General features: G+C 39.8%; 1 protein-coding gene across 1 annotated transcript in view; it reads left to right on the forward strand.

Annotated features, from left to right (window-relative positions):
• The window catches only part of Kcnq5 (potassium voltage-gated channel subfamily Q member 5), a 531,455-nt gene that overhangs the window by 446,143 nt on the left and 63,420 nt on the right, over positions 1-21,892 (forward strand). The window contains 2 exon segments of the mRNA XM_027392801.2: positions 2,053-2,148; positions 11,966-12,060. Coding sequence (XP_027248602.1) covers positions 2,053-2,148; positions 11,966-12,060 — 191 coding nt within the window.

Genomic DNA, 21,892 nt, shown 5'->3' on the forward strand with positions numbered 1-21,892 from the left:
CAGAGCAAGTAATACACAGATATCATATATATGTATATATATATATGATATTTTGTATTCTCTCCTGTGTGTTTATACTTAATGGAAAAGGAAGTTAGAATAAAAATCAGTCAATCTTTCCCAAATAGCCTCATTTAACCCCCCAAAAAAGGATTTGGAAGAGAAGAGCATCTGTGATACCAAGTAAAGGAGACATTATTTAAATCTACAAACCAGACCATACAAAGCAGGGTTTTACAAAGCTTAGCTTGTGTAATCACAGCCTGTATGAGATGGAGACATTAGACACTACAAGATCTGCACTCAAGGCAGAGATGGAAAACAGAACACATGATTTAATTGCTCATTTCAGGGCACAGTCATTTATCTTAATTAATAATAGAGGAGGGTACTGCATACTAGTAGCAAATACTATTATTTTTACAGTTCTGTATTTTAAACATGATTGCATTGCTTACTGTCTGGTTACTGTCACCAATGGGCTTGGAATTGTGAAATCTCAAGATAAGATGAGATGTCAAAGGCTATCTAGAGCCCCAAAATATCTCAGCAAAGTTGTCACATGGCCAAGACTTAATACCTTCTAGAGATAAACGAACACATTTTCTAGGAAGTGTCACCTTTGAGCTGCTGAAGGGTGGGCATTGGGTGTTTCTTATCTACAGAAGATACTGGCTCAGTGCTTAGAAGAAGCCCATCTCTAATTTAAGGGTTAGACACCTTGAAGCTTAATAAGAGGCTAGTAATTTATAGATAGCAAGTAAAAATCCACAGACTTGAAAGCAGGGGTTCCCCCACTATCATACTAACAAAGTCAAGAACACAAAGACTGAACTTAGGAAGCTCTGGGTGTGAGCCCAAGGTTGAGGAGAAAGGCATCTTGATTTCACAAATGTCAGACCTTAACAAACTGAAAAGAGAGGCAAACATCAAAGGACCAGAATTTTTGCAGTTCAAGAATAAGCATGAAGCCGGGTGCCAATTGTGGCAGCAGTGCACACCTTTAATTCACATACTTGGGGACAGAGGCAGGTGGATCTCTGTGAGTTCAGGCCAGCCTGGTCTACAGAGTGAGTGCCAGGACAACCAGGGCTACACAGAGAAACCTTGTCTCACAAAAAACAAAAAGATAAAAAGAAGATAATAAGCAAAAGGAAATCAAACTAGCAACAACAATAAAACACTGGGATTAGAAATAGCTTAGCAGTTAAGAATACACACTGCTCTTTAGAAGACCTGCATTCAGTTCCCCAGCACCCACACGAAGCAGCTTGCAACCACTCTTATCTTCAGTTCCAGAAGATCTGGCTCCATCTTCTGAAACCCTCTTACCTGCACACACACATGTACATATACACATAACTTAAAGTCAAAAATCTTTAAAAGAACACAATCTCACTAACCCCAAATTGCAAATAGGTGAGCCCAAGCCAAAAAAAGAGAGAGGAAAAAAATAAGACATTCTAAAAATGCCATATTAAAACTGAGAAAAATATGGAATTTTTTTGTCAAGGAATCATGCTCTTGATTTTTGTCATACAGACAGGCAAAACCTCCAGCTCCAAAACTAAGAGCCTGTCTTTAAGGGCTACAGCTGGCATCTATTGAACCTTACCCCCATTTTTCCAGATTTTGTGTATGATGAATGTACAATCCCAGAGTCTCATCAGTGCTAAAAGTAGTCCCATGTCTATAGCAGCAAGACTTTAAATCTCCAAATTCAAACCCCAGTCCAGTCCAAAGCAGAGTTCAAGCCCCTATATCCTATCACTTATAACAACTCCCTTGAATTTGGTGTTCATTTCTAAGAATGATGCTTCTTATGATAGCAGAAATCAATTAATGATGACATCCAGTTGATTTACTACAGAATGAGTGTCATGATATTTGGGCAATATTACCCAACAGCTTTCTAGTACCTGACAGTGTTGTAATAAAGACAGTGTTTTTTATAAGTAATGTTTGCTGTCAACACATTGCATACTGTTTGCCTTTTCTGTAGATTCATTTTAGAGATATTTAAAATGTTATTATTTTGTATTTTCGTTCCAGGGCATTCTTGGCTCAGGTTTTGCATTAAAAGTACAGGAACAGCACCGCCAGAAACACTTTGAGAAAAGAAGAAACCCAGCTGCCAACCTCATCCAGGTAAATGTCAGCGTGATAGGTAGATAGCAACATCTGTCTCCAGAAGTGCCTGTTGGATCATTTTCTAGTCACCATGCTTCATTGCTTCCCAGAGCTACTTACTGTTCTGTCTATTTAAAAAATGAAGTCAAACCTTAATGAACAGCCCAGAATTTGAGCAGGTGTTGTCCCTTTCCCCAATGACAACAACAAAGTATGTTTTTCAGAAAATGGGCTATGCCTTGTTCGGATTAATTAACCATTTCCACCAACATTGCACAGAGGTTACCAGTCATGTCACTCCTGGGAGGACCTAATACATGTTATGAATCACTGTGTCAAACTTAATTGGTCATTAAGTGATGGAGCAGAATGCAGCATCATTCCTGGCATCCCCATGACTTTCTCTAGCTTGTTGTATGCTTCTGTTGTGGAAAACATAGATGTTTAGAATGTTGAGGTATAGTGTCTGTGAGATTACTTTTAATGTCTTTTAGGGAGACTGCCTGACATGCATTAGATATTAGACTATATTAAACAATAAGCATACTGTTTGAAGCTAGTTCATAATACATCAGTTTTGTGTTTGCCTTTCATTTCCTTTTCAAAACCCCAGCATTTGGGCTAACATTTTTCCAAAATATTTATCTTTTTTGCCATCCATGCTTTTTTGTTTGTCTGTTTGTTTGTTTGTTTGTTTGTTTTGGAGAGGTTGTTTGGTTTGGTTTGGTTTGGGTTTGGGTTTTAACTGCATTAGTGGTATAGTAGAGAGTATGGTTGTCTCCCCTGTCTTTTGGGATTAGAACCAGGTTAAGAATCACAAGATAATTTTTCCTAGTTCAGTGATATGAAGTTAGCATTTCACGATGAACACAATGGTTTTACAATCCCAAGTCCAAGCAGCTGAAGCCCCAGGCTTTGAACCTGGAGATGATGGGATACACATACGAGGCACTAAGAGAATGGTTTATATGTGAATATAGCAAGTGTGTTGCTTTATTTTTTATCTCTGCTTTGAGTGGCTGAACTACTTGGTTGTAACCACTATGAACCATCCCATCAGCCTTTGCCTGTGTCTGTGGCATGCCTTACTTCCCACAGAAATGGAGATAGGAATGGAGATGTGTAGCTTAGTTCTATCCTGAAGGAAATCTGTATCTAATGACTAAATAAGGACACTCGTTTTAAACACAATACTATTTTACAACTGTTTACAAGAAATGGACCATCCGGCATGAATTTCAAGGCAAACCTCTGACAATCACTATTTTTCCAGTGGTTTAAAAAAGAAATAAATGAGGGCTGGAGAATGGGTCAGCAGTAAAGAGTACTGGCTGCTCTCCCAGAAAACCCTGCTTTGACTCCCAGCACCCCCATGACGGTTCATGTCTTTCTGTAACTAAAGGCTCAGTAACCTGACACCCTCCTCTGACCTCTGCAAGTAGCAAGTCACCCACATGTTACACAGACATCTATTCAGTCAAGGCATCCATACACATAAAAATAAAATAAATAAAACTGTTTTTAAAAGATTGCAAATGAAAACAGTAAAAAGACTTCCTTGCAGAAAAGGTCCCTAAGTTAATAGGAGCTTAAGCTCCATGGCCAGGGACTGGGAATATAGTGGTAGCTTCCCTAGCATGCATGAGTCCTTAGTTGAATCTCTAGTATTGAGTAGTCAGAAACCAAACAATAGTCCCATAATTATAGAAGTGCACACTACAGGCGCACAGCATCCTCACCACTTTTCATCTGCAAGCACTCATCACTGATGTGCATGCTCCAGATCTCTACAGGTTTTTCCTCTCTTTACTATCTTTACCCTCCATTTTCCTTTACTCTAGAACAGTTCTCCAACCTGTGAGGGCACAATTTGTTCAAGAGGCTCCCAGAATTCTACTGAGCCCTGCTTATGTATAGGACCAATAAACCATCTCCCCAGATACTAAGCCTCCTAGAGCGTTATCTGCCCTGTGGAGAAGCAAACCTTGCAAAAGTCTCCTGTGCACATCAGTTGTGACAATCCAGAGCTGTACACAGTAGCCACTAGCTCTGTGTTACTATTTAAGCTCAGTGAATTGATGATGAAAACATGATTTCTAGACACTTTTCAAATATTTGGTCCCTTTAAGTGGCTGTTAGCTGCTGTGGTGGATTGGACATACCTCCAAGAATCATGGTAGGGACTTTCCTCACCTGCTGTGTCCTTATCAACTACTGAATCATGAGGAACAGTTTCCAACTGAACTTCAAAACCAATTGTTTTTCATGCAGCAAATCATTAGAGAAGTGGAATGTATGTCTATCTCCAAAGTAAGACAACCTGAAACAGGTGTAGATGCCAACCGAACAGCTTAGCTCAGAGGCCTTGAGCTCCATTCTGTGCAACTTGACTATGTAATATATATTGTGATTAATAAGTGAACTTGTAAAATGAAGGTAATAACAGAGTAACATTATGAATTTTACTTAAAATCCTAAATTGCTTGTGACAGAAAAGAGCACGAACTACACGACATAAAATGTTTAAAAATACCTTAAAATCTATACTTGGTTTCAAGAAACAAAAATCGATTTAGAAATTAATTTGCTGATTTAGAAAGTAGCTAGCTCCTGATTCCAGTGAAATTTATTTATTTATGCTGCATAGGAACAGCGTAATATTCATTTGTCCGTTGCATCTCCTTTATGTAGTCTGAACAGAATCCAGGGGACTAGGCTTTAGCTACACATTATAAAAATCTAATTTTTAACTTATATATGAATTTTTTAAGGATAAAGTAGGTTGAAAAGCAAGCTTCACTTGCTGATCTCTTCATTTTTACCCCATAAACCTACTGATTTTCTGAATATACAAAGCATCAGGATCAAAGGCAATTTCATTTGTGCTAAGGCTGCGCCACACTCTTGCCACCACGGTAAGTGAGATGCTCAAATTGCTTTTTCATTTGGTTGATGAAAGAACTAAATTAACCAGCATCTCAAGGATTTAGAAAAAAAAGTTGAAAAATCCCAGAAGCTCACAGCAAACTTAGCTGTGTCAATATCTTTACGTGACTCATTTAAATTAACTTTTCAAGTGGAACAGTCTGGTAAACGAAATCAGCTCTCAGTAACATTCTGAATACCTGCCCAAATGTCACAACTTTTGTTAATAATGCCTAAGACTCACAGAGTCTTTTTATAGTTTGCAGAGTCCTTCCAACACATTATATCACGTGATCATCAAGATAAGCCTCATCAGAGCTAGGACTAAATCCTTGCTGAGTTCAAATCCAATACATGTATACAATGTTCCTCATCAGATCCACCCCTACTCCCCTCTTCCTATTTGTCCTCCTCCCCACTAACACGTCTCCCTCCCAACTCTTATTTTTTACAAACCACTGAGTCCAATTTGTGCTGTCCATATGTGCACCTAAGTATTGGATCATCCACTGGGATGATGGCCATCCACCCAAAGTAAAGGGATAGATCTGCAGCCCAATCTATGCTAGAATTTTTAAGTCGCTTGATCTCCTATGTGTAACCCCAGCTGCTGTGAGTGGTATGAAATTGTCATGTCACATCCAAAGGATAGCATTTCACAGCCCTCCTCCTCCCCATCTTCTGGCTCTTGCATTCTTCTGTCCCCACATTTTCAATGCTCCCTGAGCCTTGGGGCAGATCAGGGGTAGGGTTCAAAAATCAACATTGTGTCCTCCACAGGCATTATTGAGCTTCTGGGTAGACACCAACAAATTCATCAGAGGTCTACAATAAAGGCTTATTCTGGAAATATTGAACCTGTTCCATGTAGAGAAAAACAAAAACAATTCGGTGAACTTTTGTAAAAAAAAAAAAAAGAAAAAAAAAAACAGTCCTGACTGAACAGTGAGAGGAGGACTGGAAGATTATCTTGCCGTAAAGCTATCTGTTCCCAAAGAAAACATGCTGTGTATTGAATCTTTAGCTTTATTTAGTGAAATAACTTGGTCTTCACTCAGCCATCTTAAAGAGAGGCTGCCAAGCTATAATATGATGCACCCTTTTTCATGCTTCAGTCACATAGAATAACAGATTCAGAAAACAAGATATTAAAACACAAAATCAGAAAAATAAATGGAAGGAAACACAAGGTTGTAATGGTTTCTCAGAGAATGCAATAAAAAGACAAGAAAGAAAATCAAAGGATCTTCTGTTGTGGTTCAAGACCCAGATAACACAGGTACCTCAGAGTACACTGAGTCCAAGGAAACTAAGGGAGGGGTTTTACCTGGTTAATAGTACCCTATGATTCCCTAGAACTAGAGACCAGGGGTATCTGTACTAACAGACTCCAGCAAATGCCTGCAGTATGAACCAAAACCTTCCACCAAGTGCCTACACTATGAACCAAAACCTTCATACCAAGATTATCACAGAGACATGTAAGAAAGCTTGCAAAATCAGGCATCTTAAATATTTTCAGAGCTGAGCATATCTAAAGGGTAAAGAATTGCATGGCATCCAATATTTCACTAGAAACTCAACACTTCAAACTCATGGAAATAAATCCATTGTGAAAAAAGAGTACTGGCAACCTAGCATTCCACACCAAGCCAAACCATTCATGGAGTATGAGAATAACACAAAGACATTTACAATCATCCAAGAGCACCAAAATTTACCTACTATCCTAGTTAGCTTCCTTTTGCTGTGATAGAACACCATGACCAAAAGCCATATGGGGAAGAAAGACTCGCATGTCCCTATCACAGTCCACCATCTACGGAACTCAGGGCAGGAACCTGGAGTCAGGAACTGAAGCCATAAAGGAACACCAACTACTGTCTTTCTCCCCATGGATTACTCAACCTTTCTTTCTTTCTTTCTTTCTTTCTTTCTTTCTTTCTTTCTTTCTTTCTTTCTTCCTTCCTTCCTTCCATCCTTTCTTTCTTTCTTCATCCTGACTGCAGTTTCCTCCTTCCTCTCCTCCCAACCTTCCCTCCCACTCCCCATCCACTCTGTTCTCTTAAGAAAAGGACAGATGGCCTTGGTGCATTGGTGGCACACACCTTTAATCTCAGCCCTCGGGAGGCAGAGGCAGGCAGACCTCTGTGAGTTCGAGGCCAGCCTGGTCTCCAGAGTGAGTGCCAGGATAGGCTCTAAAGCTACACAGAGAAACCCTGTCTCAAAAAACCAAAAAAAAAAAAAAAGAAAGAAGAAAAAAGAAAAGGACAGGCATCCCATGGATGTCAGCTAAACATGGTATATCAAGTTACAGTAAGACTAGATACCTCCCTTTGTATTAAGGCTGGACAGGCAACCCAGTATGAGGAATAGGGTCCCCAAAACAGGCAGAAGAGTCAGAAATGGCTGCCCCCACTGTTAGTAGTTCCATAAGAGGAACAAGCTACACAACTGTAACATATATGCAGAGAGAGTGCCTGGGTCCATCCCATGCAGGCTCCCTTGTTGTCAGTTTAGTCTCTGTAAGCCCCTGTGAGCCTAGGTTAGTTGATTCTGTGAGTTTTTTTGTGGTGACCTTCACCATCCTGGCTCTTAAAAACCTCCTCACCCACCCCCCTTCCTCAGGATTTCCTGAGGTCTCTCTAATGTTTTCCTCAGCCTGCTTCCTTATGCCTCCCAGGACTACCTGCCCAGGGATGGCACCACCTACCATGGACTCGGCCTTTTCATAGCAATTGTTAATCAAGGAAATGCCCTACAGACTTATCTATATGCAATCAGATGGGGGCATTTTTTCAAGTGAGGGGCAGGAGTGCCAGCATGGTGAGCAGAAGCTGAGCACAAGGGAATGCATGGAAACAGAACAGATAGACTCTGTGATGCATTGTACTGTAAGGATTTTCTGTTTCTTCAGGAAAGACCAGGAATGCCCTAACTTTGCAATAGTTAATGAAAATGAGAATAAGGCAATAGTAACTGCAAATAAAGCAACATATGTACTCATTGTTGCATATATATAAACAATTATGAAAGAAAAGGTAGTCATAGCATTTAGTGGTTAGTCAAACTAGATACTCCCTGGCCTTACATATACACACACAAAGTTTAATTATACTGACATTTTTTACACTGGCACACTGGAGAGAATTCTGACGTGGTTATAAGAATGCAAGCACTAACAACCAAAAATTGAGATATAAAAAATGTCGGCAGGATGAGAGAAAGCAAAGATGGAATGTAAGCTGGCTACTTTATTTTCTCCCATAGTCAAAAAATGGATAATAATACCTAAAATTGAAATAGGAGCATAATCCTTAAAAGTGAGGATTCTTAAGAGAAAAAAAGGAGAACTACCATATGATCCAGTGACCCACCCATGGGTATGTATCTGAAGGACCCTAAGTCAACACAGCACAGAGATGTTTGCACGTCCATGTTTGTTGCAGCAATATTTACACTAACCAAGATACGGAGCTAATCTAGTACCCATCATCAGATTAAAGAATAAGGGAAATGTGATACACACACACACACACACACACACACACACACACACACACACACACACAGTGGAATTTTGTTCAGCTGTAAAGAACAAAATTATGAGATTTTCAGGAAAAAGTGTGGGACAAGAAATCATCCAATTAACTACAAAAAGGAATACTGCAAGCTTATTCTATGTTTAACTAAATAAGCCAATAAATGAGAGTATATGGACAGATACCTTGCCCAGCCTAGACACAGGGGTATGGGTGGAGAGGTGCCTTGGTCCTGCCTCAACAAGATGATGGAACAGACTTAGTAGACATCCATGGGGTCCTTTACCATTTCCATGGAGCAGATGGGAGGAGAGGGGAGTGGGGTGTGGAGCAGAAGGAGAGGAGGGAGGGGGAACTGGGATTGGAATGTAAAAAAATAAATTAATTTTTAAAACTTTAAAAAATATGTGTATATCATAAAAGTAAACAAGAGAATATTGAGGAGAAGAGGGCCAAAATGAACACGGCCAGTGACAGAGGCCGAACATGAGCCTAGCACTTGATGGGCACGCATGAAGATGTCATAATGGAAGGTGTTATTGAGTATATTCATTACTAAAATAGAAATTATCCAAGAATTGAAGCATGTGAAAGGAGAAATGACTGCTGGTTGGCACACTCTGTCTTTCAGGAATGGTGTTTTAAAACATGCACCTTGAAAATGTAAGTTCAGTATTTACCTACCTTTGGATGATCAGCTGAAAATTTCTGAACTATCTTTTAGAAAGAGTTGAACCAGTCACAGCTATACTGATCCAAACAATACAAACTGAACTCTCCCCACACAGAGAACTCTGTGGGCTTTGTGCTTTCAACTCAGGACCAAAGTTTACATTTCTTTCCCCACCTACGCTACCAGAATCGCCCAATAAATAGCAAGTTTAGTCTTCATTTGCTTTTTGTTAACTTGTCCTTTCCAGTTACAGATGCCATGTAAATTGGTTAATTTGGATCTACAGGGATCTCTGGAGGGGACTATTTTATTTTATACTACGTGATTTGGACTTTAAATACAGGAACATTAGGTACTGGGCCATATGAATGGGGACTTGAATTTCAATTGCTAAAAGCAATTAGTGGAGCTCAAGGACAGAAGGAATTTGCAGAGAATATAGGAATATGTGGAGAACACACATACAGACTGAGCAGGTTGTATTTTGGAAATATATGTATGCATATGTGCACATCATAACAATTAATGAAAAAAAAGAAGCATGGATTTGAAAAGGAGCAAGGAGGGGTATGTGAAAGGGTATGGGAGAAGGAAAGGACAGGGGATGCTACAATTATATTATGGTCCCCAAAATTAAAGACATAAACAAATGCAAAAAAATAGTACAACTTCTCCACTTCTGTCTTGACCATTAACTAATCTCAGCTCTGGAACAGATGTCACTTGACCCTTCTGTGTGTCTCACTTACACAGCATTTTTACAAGAGAAGATGGGCCTAACAGTTCAGCTGTTGAGCTCAATTTGATAGAAAAAGATGAAGAAATTAAGTCATATTATAAAGAAAGCCTTCAATTTTTCAAGATCTCTTTTTTCCCCAATGGTTTATGACACTTAACAGGTAATATCTGGCCCCATTTTTTGACATGTTGCTGTTGTGGGTTTTTTCCACTATTGTTGAATAATGCATAGCCCTGCTGGATGTGTCTAGTCTTACTTTCAGAGTCTGGGTCTCAGAAATGCATCATGCCTCTGTGAAAACTGTTTAAAGTATCTATCTATACTTCCATACAAGCTAAGGATCTCTTGGCCTCACTCCAACAGACTCCAATGACTCCAGTAAGTCCAGCTTGTAATCTCAGCACTAAGGCTGAGGTTGGTTGATCACCCACCTCACATTCAGGACCAGCTTATGCTACAATGGTGGGAGTATCTCCAACAACCAAAACTGAAAATAATAACAATATCTCTGTGTCTTATTAGTTAGTCTAAATCACTCCAAAAATTTTATGTAAACAACCCCAAACACTAAAATTTCAAAAGTATAAGATGCTAATTGTCTTATTATCTATAGGACATCAAGCTGCTTAGCACAGATTTCCACAGATTTATCAGTTAAATCAACACAAGCCACATGGGCAAGCATTCAGGCAATGAATCCTGCTGAGGAAATGATAAATAAATAAATAAATAAATAAATAAATAAATAACCTTGGAAAACATAAAATCCCTCAGGTTCTACTGCATGTCTTTCTAAATTTTTTCATGTCGCTTCCAGAATTTCACTGAAGTATAATGTGTAGGCAGAAAAGAGTACATTTCCTAGGAGAACTGAGCAACCCTCTGTAGCCAACACTCAGAAAAACATAATATGACTACCCAGATACCCTTTCTCCATCACTATTCCACAAGGGGAACTGCTACGCTACCATCTGACAGCATAGAGTATTTTCCCAACTTTATAGAACACACTCTATTGAGTCTTGTTTACAGTACATGATACTAGTCACAGGAAGTCCATCCATATTGTCAAGCATAGTTACAGTGAACTATTGCTATTTAGACACATTACAATATGTGATGATGTTACAAGACTTCTATTTTACACTACTATTGATAGATGTGTGGGCATTTCCGGGTTTAGTTAAAAAGCCAAAATGTAGTGCATACCTTTTGGTGAATGTATTTAAGCATACCTGTTATATTTACCAGGGAATGAATATCTATCATAATGTATTCATACAGTCAACTCAATAATACATCTAATTTTTCAAAGTAGCTATAGCAATTTTTTATTTTTTTGTTCAACTCAATGATATTCTTAGAAAACAGAATATAATTAGATCACTTTTTTCTTCACTGTGTTTCAAAATAATGACTGATGGTTATACAGTAGGGATATGACCCATTTAGATGTTTTGCCACATAAAATAGAACACTCTAAGTAATGAATCATAATACAAGGTTTTCTCTAAAGGAATTGGAGCAAATGCTTGGCCATGTATTTAGAATTAGTTGCAGGCTCATTGCAAAAGAATATATTTATCAAACTCCAAACTGCATGGAAAAGTAAGTACAGGCGATTTTTCAAATGAATAGCTCAGAAGTTCTTCCAATCACTGCCATTAAGCAGTCAGAAATCCCCACTGGAGGTTGCAACCAAGAGACCATCAACTGAAGACACCTTTTCAAACTTCCCAACCTTGACTGAATCCCTTTACCTGTCTGCCACTCATGGTCTTATCTACAAAACAGGACTCTTAATTCACACTTTGGTTGTAAGGATCACATCACAATGCTTTATGTTTTATATTACAGGAATGATTTTATAATGTAGACAAGCCTACCCAAATAATTCCCCCTTTTCATTTCATTCTATTTCCTGCTCTCTCTTGTGACCCTGGGTGCCATATGCAGTGTGTTTGGCGTAGCTATGCAGCTGATGAGAAGTCTGTTTCCATTGCAACCTGGAAGCCACATCTGAAGGCCTTGCACACCTGCAGCCCTACCAAGTAGGTATCAGTGGGACAGATAATGCTGGAGTTGTGTCTTTTCTTGTCTGTTAAACAAAGCATATGTGTGCAGAGAAGTCCCAGTTTCGGACTTGTTTTAGTCTCTCTGTTGCTCTTAAAGATGTCTAAACCTATTTAACAGCAACTCAACCATGAAACTACATGGAATCAGCATCATTCCTTATCAACCATAAGCCATGACTGAGGCCTTAAAGAATGTAAATGATGTATAGATATGAACTATCTATACATCTAGTTTTCTAATGTCTTCTTTCATAAAACCATAGTTCCTGAAAAGCAAGCACCTGACCCACCACCTAATTTTACAGAGTGACTGCTTGCAGAGCAGTATATATGTGAACCATAGCTCTCATCTTTGGGAAATGTTCTGGATAAATGTAAAAGAGCAACACTAGTTGGAAAGCTGACAGAGCATCTCAAGTGACAGAAGACAGTGGTCTACTAATACAGTTGATTATCTGGCTTCCCACTCACAGCAGCTTTGGATTAAAAGTCATTCTGAAGTCTGGAAAAAAAATGAGTCAAATTCTCAAAGTGCATCTCCTAATGCATTGATTATGTACTACTTTCCTCTGATACTTTCCCTGTTTAAATGGGGGCAGAGGTGGAGAAGGATTGAGTCAAACATATACCTTCCTCCTGTCCCCTTGAGGCCACCAGCCATGCCTTCACTCACTTTTCCTTAAAACTTCGTGCCTCGGCCCCATTTACTGAAAAACAGTGACTTATTCCAAAGGACACAGCATTCGTCATTGGTGCCCTGCATGGAACCCAGGGGTCCTAACACAAATCACTCCAGAGATACTTCACTGTTCTTGTGGTTCATAATCATTACTGTTGCTATGGTTTTCTTTGTTAAATCAGTGAAATTCGACAGAAATGGTGGCCTTTTCCCAAGAATAATATCCAATGCACACACATACAAAAGAAACAAAACTCTACCTATAATTTTAATATATTCTCAGATCCCCTGGAGCAAAGTTCAGAACCTTTGCTTTAGAAAGAAAACCTACTTCAGTAGGTTTCTGTTTGTGAGGAGAATAATTTAGAATGAGCTACACAACAGTTTTACTTAAAATTAGCGAGCTTACTGAATACAGGGTGATATAATGAAAAAGACTAAAACTTCCCTTAATTTGCATAGTATATTTCTCCTTAGCATTCAGATTGCAATGACTCTGAAAGGGAAAGAGCATTCACTTATCTTTGTATCCATTCTGCAAGTGCTCACTGAATACTTACTTCACACAGGGCTGGGTTTCTGAGACAAAGCCAGAAGCAGCCAGAGAAAGCCAAGTAAGTTCAAGTCTCATCCAAGGCTCAGGAACTAGACACTCAAAGAATGCAGAGACTAGACAGTAGAAGGAAATATTGGGAAAGTTTTAAGGAGAAATGTTAATAGGAAAGCAAGTTAGGACTCATCGGGGGCTGCAGTGATAAACAAATGATCATTGTCAACCTCATCTTCATCTCCACTGACAGTGACATTGTTGTCACTGCATAGCAACAGGCCAGTTCTCTGGTTCCCCACCTGTCTGAGATGTGCTTGTTACTTTCACTCCCCAAGCTCATCTCAAAGAGTAGTAGAATGAAAGCTAGGTCTCAGAAATGACTCTTGGAGTCGGGAAGATGCCGGAAATTGGCACCCTGGCCCCTCTTCACACCTTCTATGGTTGTAAAGAAGTTCCCTTCTCATACTAGGCCATAGTTTTCCTCTTATGTACAATATACATGAGACCTGAGCCATATCTATTTCAAAGCTTCATTTTAGTGAGATGAGGATTTATTTTCCTGACTTTTCTTTTCAAAATGAGTGAAGGTTCTACGAAAGGTGAAGCCCAGCTAAATGTGATATCTCAAAGAATGAGTCAGATATTTTAAGAAGTTATGGGAAATTACCAAGCTGCAGAGGTGCCATGAGGTGTTTTGAGGGGTCACAGTTTAGACACTATCTGATATAATGCCTTCCCATTTAGCACTGGGACCCCCAAGAAGGTGAGTCCAAAGCCCAAGATTCATTTGGAAATGAGCCACCCTACACCATGCTACCAACTCCCAACCTTGCCCAAATGAGTAATTCCAACAGTGTGACTTAAGGGCTCAGATTTCCTATGTACCTTATTTACTTCAATTCCTCATATAAGAGGGGAAAGTCTACATCAGTAAGTGACTAAGAATCAAGAATACAGCCATGGATCAATGTCTCCATGTCTTGATCCCAAAAATCTGCCCAAGATACAGGGACTGCAATCAGACCAGAATCAGCAACACTCTGAGAGCTTTTGCCAGAGTCTCTTTGACCAGAACCACTGTTTCTCAACCAAACAGTGTGTGGTATTCTGCTGTGTGTGGGCAGTACTGGCCTTGCCAAGTAATGTTGTGCTGTCTCAGATCTGCCACAAAGAACATATGTTTGAAAGCTGTGTGAAGTTATTATAAATAGCATTGCTTCTATGGACTGTACTAAAGAAGGGTTACTTAAGGTACCTGATTTCCCCTGTCTCCCATTTTTGGCCATTATCAAATGCTGTAAATGTATTCACTGGTTCATCATAATTTCTCTTCTGTCCACACGCACCTGAAGGAAAGAACAAGGGGAGGCATCAAGCAGGTTTGTGATCTCTCTTTCACTACATGTTTGTTTATAAACCAGATGCCTAACATATTTTAAATGTGCCTCATGCATAAAATCAATCAACAAATACAACACGATTAAAAGTGACCTTTCATAAGACTGCCTGCAAAGTTTACTGGGTTGTATTGATTTATTTTTCCTCCTTGGGAATAGAAGTATCTTTCCCTAACCTACTCAATGCTGTTTTAACAATCTGTAAGGCTTAGAACATTCAGAGGCATAATAATCAGAGGCTTTGATTATTCTTGTCTGCCACTGTCCCAAATGGAAGTCCTTCCAAAATATTCAAATGCAGTTATTCAAAGACATAACAGGAGAAAAATGATGTTTCTGTATAACGAGAGCCGGCGATCTGTAGTCCGTATGGTTAAGATATCTTTATTTAGCTAAACACCAGCCAAACACAAGCCAGAGCATGCCAGGGACTGCAAGGCAGGCAGGCTAGAGAGAAGGTCTCCCTCCCCACCCCCCCACCCCCGACCTCACCTTGGCCACGCCCTAACAGGCATGGTCAGTCACCCCTGTAGCCAGCCCTTAGGAGGCATGGTTATGGTGTCTCCCTCCATTTCTGAATGTTGCTGGCATGGACAACAGTCTAAGATAGACTTTCCTATATTAGGGTGCTTGTCTTGTGATAAGAAATTTTCTTTTCTTTTTTTATTTATAAGAGGTATGCTAGGAACAAGAGATAAGAACTGCCTACGTGGGCTATCTCCAGCCCCATGAGCAATAGGTTAACTCAGGTTAACAGTTCCACGGAAGAGACCTCATCTTCAAGAAGAGAGCCCTTCCACGAATTCTCCAGATGACATATGGCTGCTCCTACTAGAAAAACTCAGAGGGAACAGAAGTCAAGAGAGGAATTTTCATCTGGGTAATAAGTACCAGGAATGGTCTAGATTTGGAAGCAAAGCTGAAAGGCAGGGCCAGGTAGATCCCAACACTGAAGTATAAGGAGTAATAGACAGAACCAACAAAAACCGGGAGCCTGGAAAAGAAAGGACATTGAACATAAGGGTTTGTTTTTGCTTTTAGTTGCTACTGTTTTTTTTTTTTCCCTCTCTCTCATTGCCATTTGCTTCAGAAAAAAAAAAAAGCATCTTCCTGTCCTGGAGATAGTTTCTAATAAGGGTCTTTGATGACATCAACTATAAAATACAGTACTGAATTAGTTCTGAAGCTCCCTTTGGAGCGATAATACTCCATGTTGGCCATTTGTCCATTAATGCAAAGAAAGGAAAGGAAAGGATAGGAAAGGAATGGAATGGAAAGGGAAGGGAAGGGAAGGGAAGGGAAGGGAAGGGAAGGGAAGGGAAGGGAAGGGAAGGGAAGGAAAGGGAAGGGAAGGGAAGGGAAGGGAAGAGAAAAAGAAAAGAAAGGAAAGGATTCCCAGTCCCAGACCAGGACATGCATGCAATCATCTATGGTGGGTACGGAATACAGTACAAGCCACAACCTCAAGTCCTCCCTCTGGGCAGGTGAGCCAATGCATTCAGGACCCTCTCTTACTTGAGAATGGTAAGAGGTATAGCAAAGAACACTGGGTATTCATAAGCAATAATCTCCAGAAAGTTTTAGCTGCCTGAAGAGAATTTTAGTCTTTAGACCAAGCACCACCTTTGCATAGACACCCAAGAGTCAAGTTGGCCAAATCTGAGTATTGGGCATTTTCCCATATTCCACACAGACCACACCATCCTCTGTCATGACTACTAACTTGGAAAACGGTTACCCAAAACAATTCCTTTCCATTACTCTTACTCGTTACATTTTGGTCTTCTTAGTGATATTTAAAAGGCATTGTTTCAGAACTCTTCATATATAGTTTGTCCAAAGTGTGAAAGCAGAAACTCTCTTTGGCATGGGTTACAGAAGTACTTGTGGGATGTTCACCTTTCTTGGTTTCATCCTGCAAAATGGAACTTTGACAACCAACAGGGAAATTATAAACCATGAATAGATGCTTGAATAAACGTAACATGGCCTCTTTAGCAATCCTAAGAGAGAGGAATCTTGGGCCAATAGTAACAACACCAAAGACACTTTTTTCTAATATTCATATATCAGAAAACAAAGACAAATTTAAAGTTGAGTTTCTGCTTATGAAACCAGAAAATGAACCTTTAACTCACCTGTCACAACTCAAAAGACTTAGCAATCAGATTTCCTGAATTCCATGATATCCTGTGTATCTAAAATGTTAAAATCTATTCAACAGACTTGTGACTAAGGTTGTTGAAGAGAGTTCACTTGTAGATTTGAAAGTCTACAGAACCACTCAACTGGGTTCATGACTTAGAGAGAACGACACTAAGAAATTCTTTGTTTCTCAGCAGTCATTGAACATTTGACAAAACAACCTTGAAACCAGTCCTATGCCACTACTTATTTCTCAAGCCTCCTACAAGTCAGTCTCTTGCTCCCCAATCATTTATTGCATTTCCCATAAAGGTGATTACAGGGAATGTGCTTAACAAAATATTCTTGGTTGGAAGAATAGAATTTCCCTGAGTCCAAGACTTTTTTGCAAAACACAACCAAGAGGAAGAACAGGGAAACAAATAAAAAGAGATAATATTAGCAATTAAAAATATCCCAGTGGGGCTGGAGAGATGGTTCAGCAGTTATGAGCACATACTACTCTTGCAGAAGACCCACATTGAGCTCCCAGAAACCATGTCAGGGGGTTACACCTGCAACTCCAAGGGTTCCTCCATATTCTTTTCTGGCCTCTGTAGTCACTGCACTTAAAGTTCACATACCCACACATAGACTCTCTCTCTCTCTCTCTCTCTCTCTCTCTCTCTCTCTCTCTCTCTCTCTTTCTCTCTCTCTCTCTTAAAAATAATCATTAAAAACACAACACTGCAACAACCTGAAGGAAATAATTGACACATGCCATAAAAATTTATGTGCATTGAAGCTCCCATTGTATTATTGCCTTGGCTTTTCCCTTGTGCTCTACAGACAACAGAATTTATAATATTGCAATAATGAATGCAGACGGACAATTGTAATGGCAGTAACAACAGCACCATCTTAGAAAATAACAAATCTGTCTTTACTGAAGCAAAATATGCACAACAGAAAATGCATTTATAATGAAGCTCTCCCTTAGAGAAAAGCAATTCAGGTTCAGAATACTGTTAATTAATGCTTGACCTAATTTCAAATGAATTAATTAATTGGTACCACCCAACTCCAGAGTCCTTCACTGCCTTTGTGGTCATTGGGTTGTTGATGTGGTTTAGATAAACAGAACAGACAAGTGTCAGTCCCAGAAGGAGCTGATGCTCTTTTAATCCTCTGGATAGCTCAGAGCCTGGAATCCCCCAAGTCCTTCCTCGTGGTTTTCCTTTCTGTTAGAAACTGCAAATGAGTTCAATTCTGCTGCAGGCAGCACTTCTCACTCAGGCTGCCGGCTCTGCCTCGGAATAAGAGCCCCAACCACAGAGGAGACCAAACACAGAAGGCAAATGGGTGGAGGTCAAACCCATTCAAGCCACCCTTGATTAATTATGCTCAATGCTTCAGGGAGTTCTTGTTGAAAGAGTAGTTTTACTTTCTCTGAAGCTAAGATATGCTTTCAACCAAGTTCATCTATGACACCTCAGGCTAAGAAACACTGTGAAAGATACAAAATATTTGAAACTGCAAGCTATAAGATCCAAGTGAAGCTTTTATAATTATAGCCCAACTGGGTAATAATGAAAATAATGATACTTTGGCCATCTTGAATAAAGGTTCAGGGGCCTCCTCTACTTAGACCATAATTCTGTCTTCCTTGGCGTTATTATTATTCTATTACACTTCTTTCCCTCACCTTCTCACTAAAATGGTTTTAATCAAAAATATATGGCAATATGTTTATTGATTCTAATTATTCCTCTATTTGAGTAACATTTCCAACTCATTTTTTTTAAATTGGACAGTCCTTCCCTCAATGGTGTATGTTGTCTTTTTCTGAGAAGAGGGTTTACCCGTGAACTCATCTGGCCATGCTACCACAGGATTTTAACCTGGAGTTCCTATCTTTCCTCCCTCCTTGACCAGGTAGTCAAAGTGACCAGCAAATCATTGCATTACTATGAGAAGCATTTTATTCCTTCCTACCTAGGTTTTAATCCCTACAAAAGCAGATGACACCAACGGAGAGTGCGGGGTTAATTGTAAATCTCCCTGCCTGTCCTGTCCTCTGGGTAAACAGTGGCAGATTGTGTCCCTGTTGCGGTGACACTGCCTTGTTTTCTATATATAGAGCATCCCTAAAGCTGTTTCAGCCCTCTAAGACAGCCGTGAAGATGAATTAAGTTTCATGTCACACATGCTAAGGCATAGGTTGACACTGTCTTATGACATTTCCCTTGTGTACCCTAATTCATCGGGTGCTCTGTCCAAACCACTCCCTGTGTGTTGGGTTATGGTCCAGTTGTGTGGCTCCTAGGAAAGAACTCTAGAATGCTTGTGGAAGACACTGTGTCTTTACATTTCTTCTGCATTTATTTTCTACCACTTGCTTTTCTTTTGTGTACAGAGAATGACCCCCATGTATTGTTCAATTAAACCTAGTGAGACTAGACTGAATTTCTCTCCCAGCATAATCATCTCTGGTCCTTGCTGGCAAAATATTAGATGGTTTAAAAGCAACCTTTCCATCTGTTCATATTATTTATAGAAGGAAGGGATTTACTCTTTTATAAATAGCCACAGACTGAATAAATAAGTAACTGTTTTGTGTTTACAAACTGGTGATCTAGAACCCTTTCTTCTGATTGCTTTTGGACAGGTATTCAACCTGACAGCCATCTACCTATGCTAACTATAACTTCAGTTTCACCCAAACCCTCTCTCTCTCTCTCTCTCTCTCTCTCTCTCTCTCTGTGTGTGTGTGTGTGTGTGTGTGTGTGTGTGTGTGTGTGTCTGTGTCTGTGTGTGTTGTGTCTGTGTGTGTATTCAATTCCAAAGTAACTAATGTTATCTACTTCATTGATTTATGAAAATAACCATCCTTAAATTTCCTGGAACATCTGATTTCTCCCTTATTTATACTATATTCACTGACAGTTATTACAGAAGTCGCTGTACTCTACAATATTTATCTTCCCACCTCATATAAAACAGATCCTAACACATACTATCATCGTTTGTAATGCTTGTTTCCGACCTAATTGTTTCAGCCTAACCGTAAGAACCCTGGCTGTGTCTCGAGCAGCACAACTGAACCGCAGAGTACTTGCTGCTTGTGTACTCTGTCTTCTCATATACATAGAGATGGAAAACCGAAACAGTAAAATCGAATGGCTTGTCTTTAGAAAAAGAAAGCCCTCAGCGCTGTGCTGGCGGTGAAACGCTTAGTAATGCACTGCTCTATTTCCCTCACTCCTAGTAAGTTCTGTAATAATAAGCAGAAGTTCTTCAGAATGTACACCTCACGGAAGCAGAGGTACCCAGCATCCCAGCTGTTGACATGAGGTTTGAGAATGCCAACTAACCTCAGGTGCATGACAGGTTACGCCACTACACCTGGGCCCTGTTTACAGACTCACTCTCCTAGGGACTTCTTGGATGAGGTTTTCAGCGCGCTTGTGATTTTCCTTGTTGCCTGTTGCCTGCTTTGATACTCCACCACTGAGCCAAAAGGGGAAAAAAAAAAAAATTTAAATGCAGGCATAGTGTTGGCAGTCAGCCTTTTGGCGCCTCCTTGTGGCTGGACAACTGCTAAGCTGTTGCACGCGCTGGTTTGTTAATGGCTGGGTTGCCATATTGTGCCTGAGGCAGTTTACAGAGCGCTTATCTTATGAAGGGCTAAAACCCTAATTGTGTATAACAATAGCGGCAGCATTGTAAGCCCTAGTGGTTTACTGTGGAATTACGATGCCACAAGATTTCCTGGCAGTGAGCATCTAACAGTGGAGTGCATGCTGGGCCATCGCAGTGATTTGGACATCTGGTTCTAGAGAAGGATGAATTCCCTTGCAGGGCAGTTGTGCAGGCTCCCTTGAGCATGGTGCTCAGCTGGGAACATGGGATTGCGTACTAAGACGCCCCAATCAGTGACCATCGCGACCTTTTGCTTTCTTTCTCCAAAGAGAGACTTACTTGCTCTCCTGGGGAATCATCCCTGGCATGCTTCCTGAAAATGCTTCCTCAAAAGCCATATTCATAAATGTCAACAAAAAACCCAAGAAAGTAATGGAAACTTTTATGTACCAGTGAAGTGTCTGTATTTGAACTGATGTGTATTTTCAATTACAGCCACCTAATCAGTTTACTAGTCATCTAATTAAGATGCTCTGTTGATTTCCAAAGGGGAAAGGAAGTAGAATAACCAATAAAAGAAAACTTTCCTTGAGAGATCACGCGAACAGAACTTTTCCTTGGAGGAAAAAGAAAAAGAAAAAGAAACTCCTTCTGGATTAGGATGCTGTTATAAACTTTCATATTCTTAAAGACAAAAGAAAATATTACGTTTTATTGTTGAATTTAATTTAGATGTTTGTTTTGGTTTGGTTTAGTTTGGTTTGGTTCAGTCTGGTTTGGCTTTGGTTTTCTGAGACAAAGTCACCTTAAATAACCCTGGCTAGCCTGGGACTTGCTATGTGAATGGACTGACCTTAAACTCACAGGCATCTGCCTGTCTCTGCCTCCCAAGTGCTAGGATTAAAGGCAAGAGCCACCATGCATTAACTTAAATTTTTTTTCCCATGGAGGTGGGGGGGGGAGCTGAGGAGATGCCTCAGCGGTTAAGGGCATGGGACACTCTTCTGCAGGACCAGGTTGGATTCTGAGCACTCACATGGTGTCTCACAACTGTAACTCCATTTCCAGGGGATCTGCTGTCCTTTCCTGGCCTCTGAACAGCAGGCATGCACAGGGTAGACAGACAGACAGACAGACAGACAGACAGAACACCCAAACACACAAAAAATAATAATAAAATAAATTTAGAGAAAACCAAAAAGGAAATAGTACCTAGAATTAATTTATATCTTTTAATATGCAGAGATTTAGAGAGTATCCCCCAACTTTTCACTAATGTGTTGAAGTGTCATCAATACATTTTAAGGAGCAATTTTAAAACACTCTTGTCATCTCAAATAAATCATGGCAAATTTGATGATGTTTTATTTTAGAAATTTTCTACCTTTTTTAAATTGTAATTCTTGACAAAGAATA

Source organism: Cricetulus griseus, assembly GCF_003668045.3.
Source record: "Cricetulus griseus strain 17A/GY chromosome 1 unlocalized genomic scaffold, alternate assembly CriGri-PICRH-1.0 chr1_1, whole genome shotgun sequence".
Classification (NCBI taxonomy): domain Eukaryota; kingdom Metazoa; phylum Chordata; class Mammalia; order Rodentia; family Cricetidae; genus Cricetulus; species Cricetulus griseus.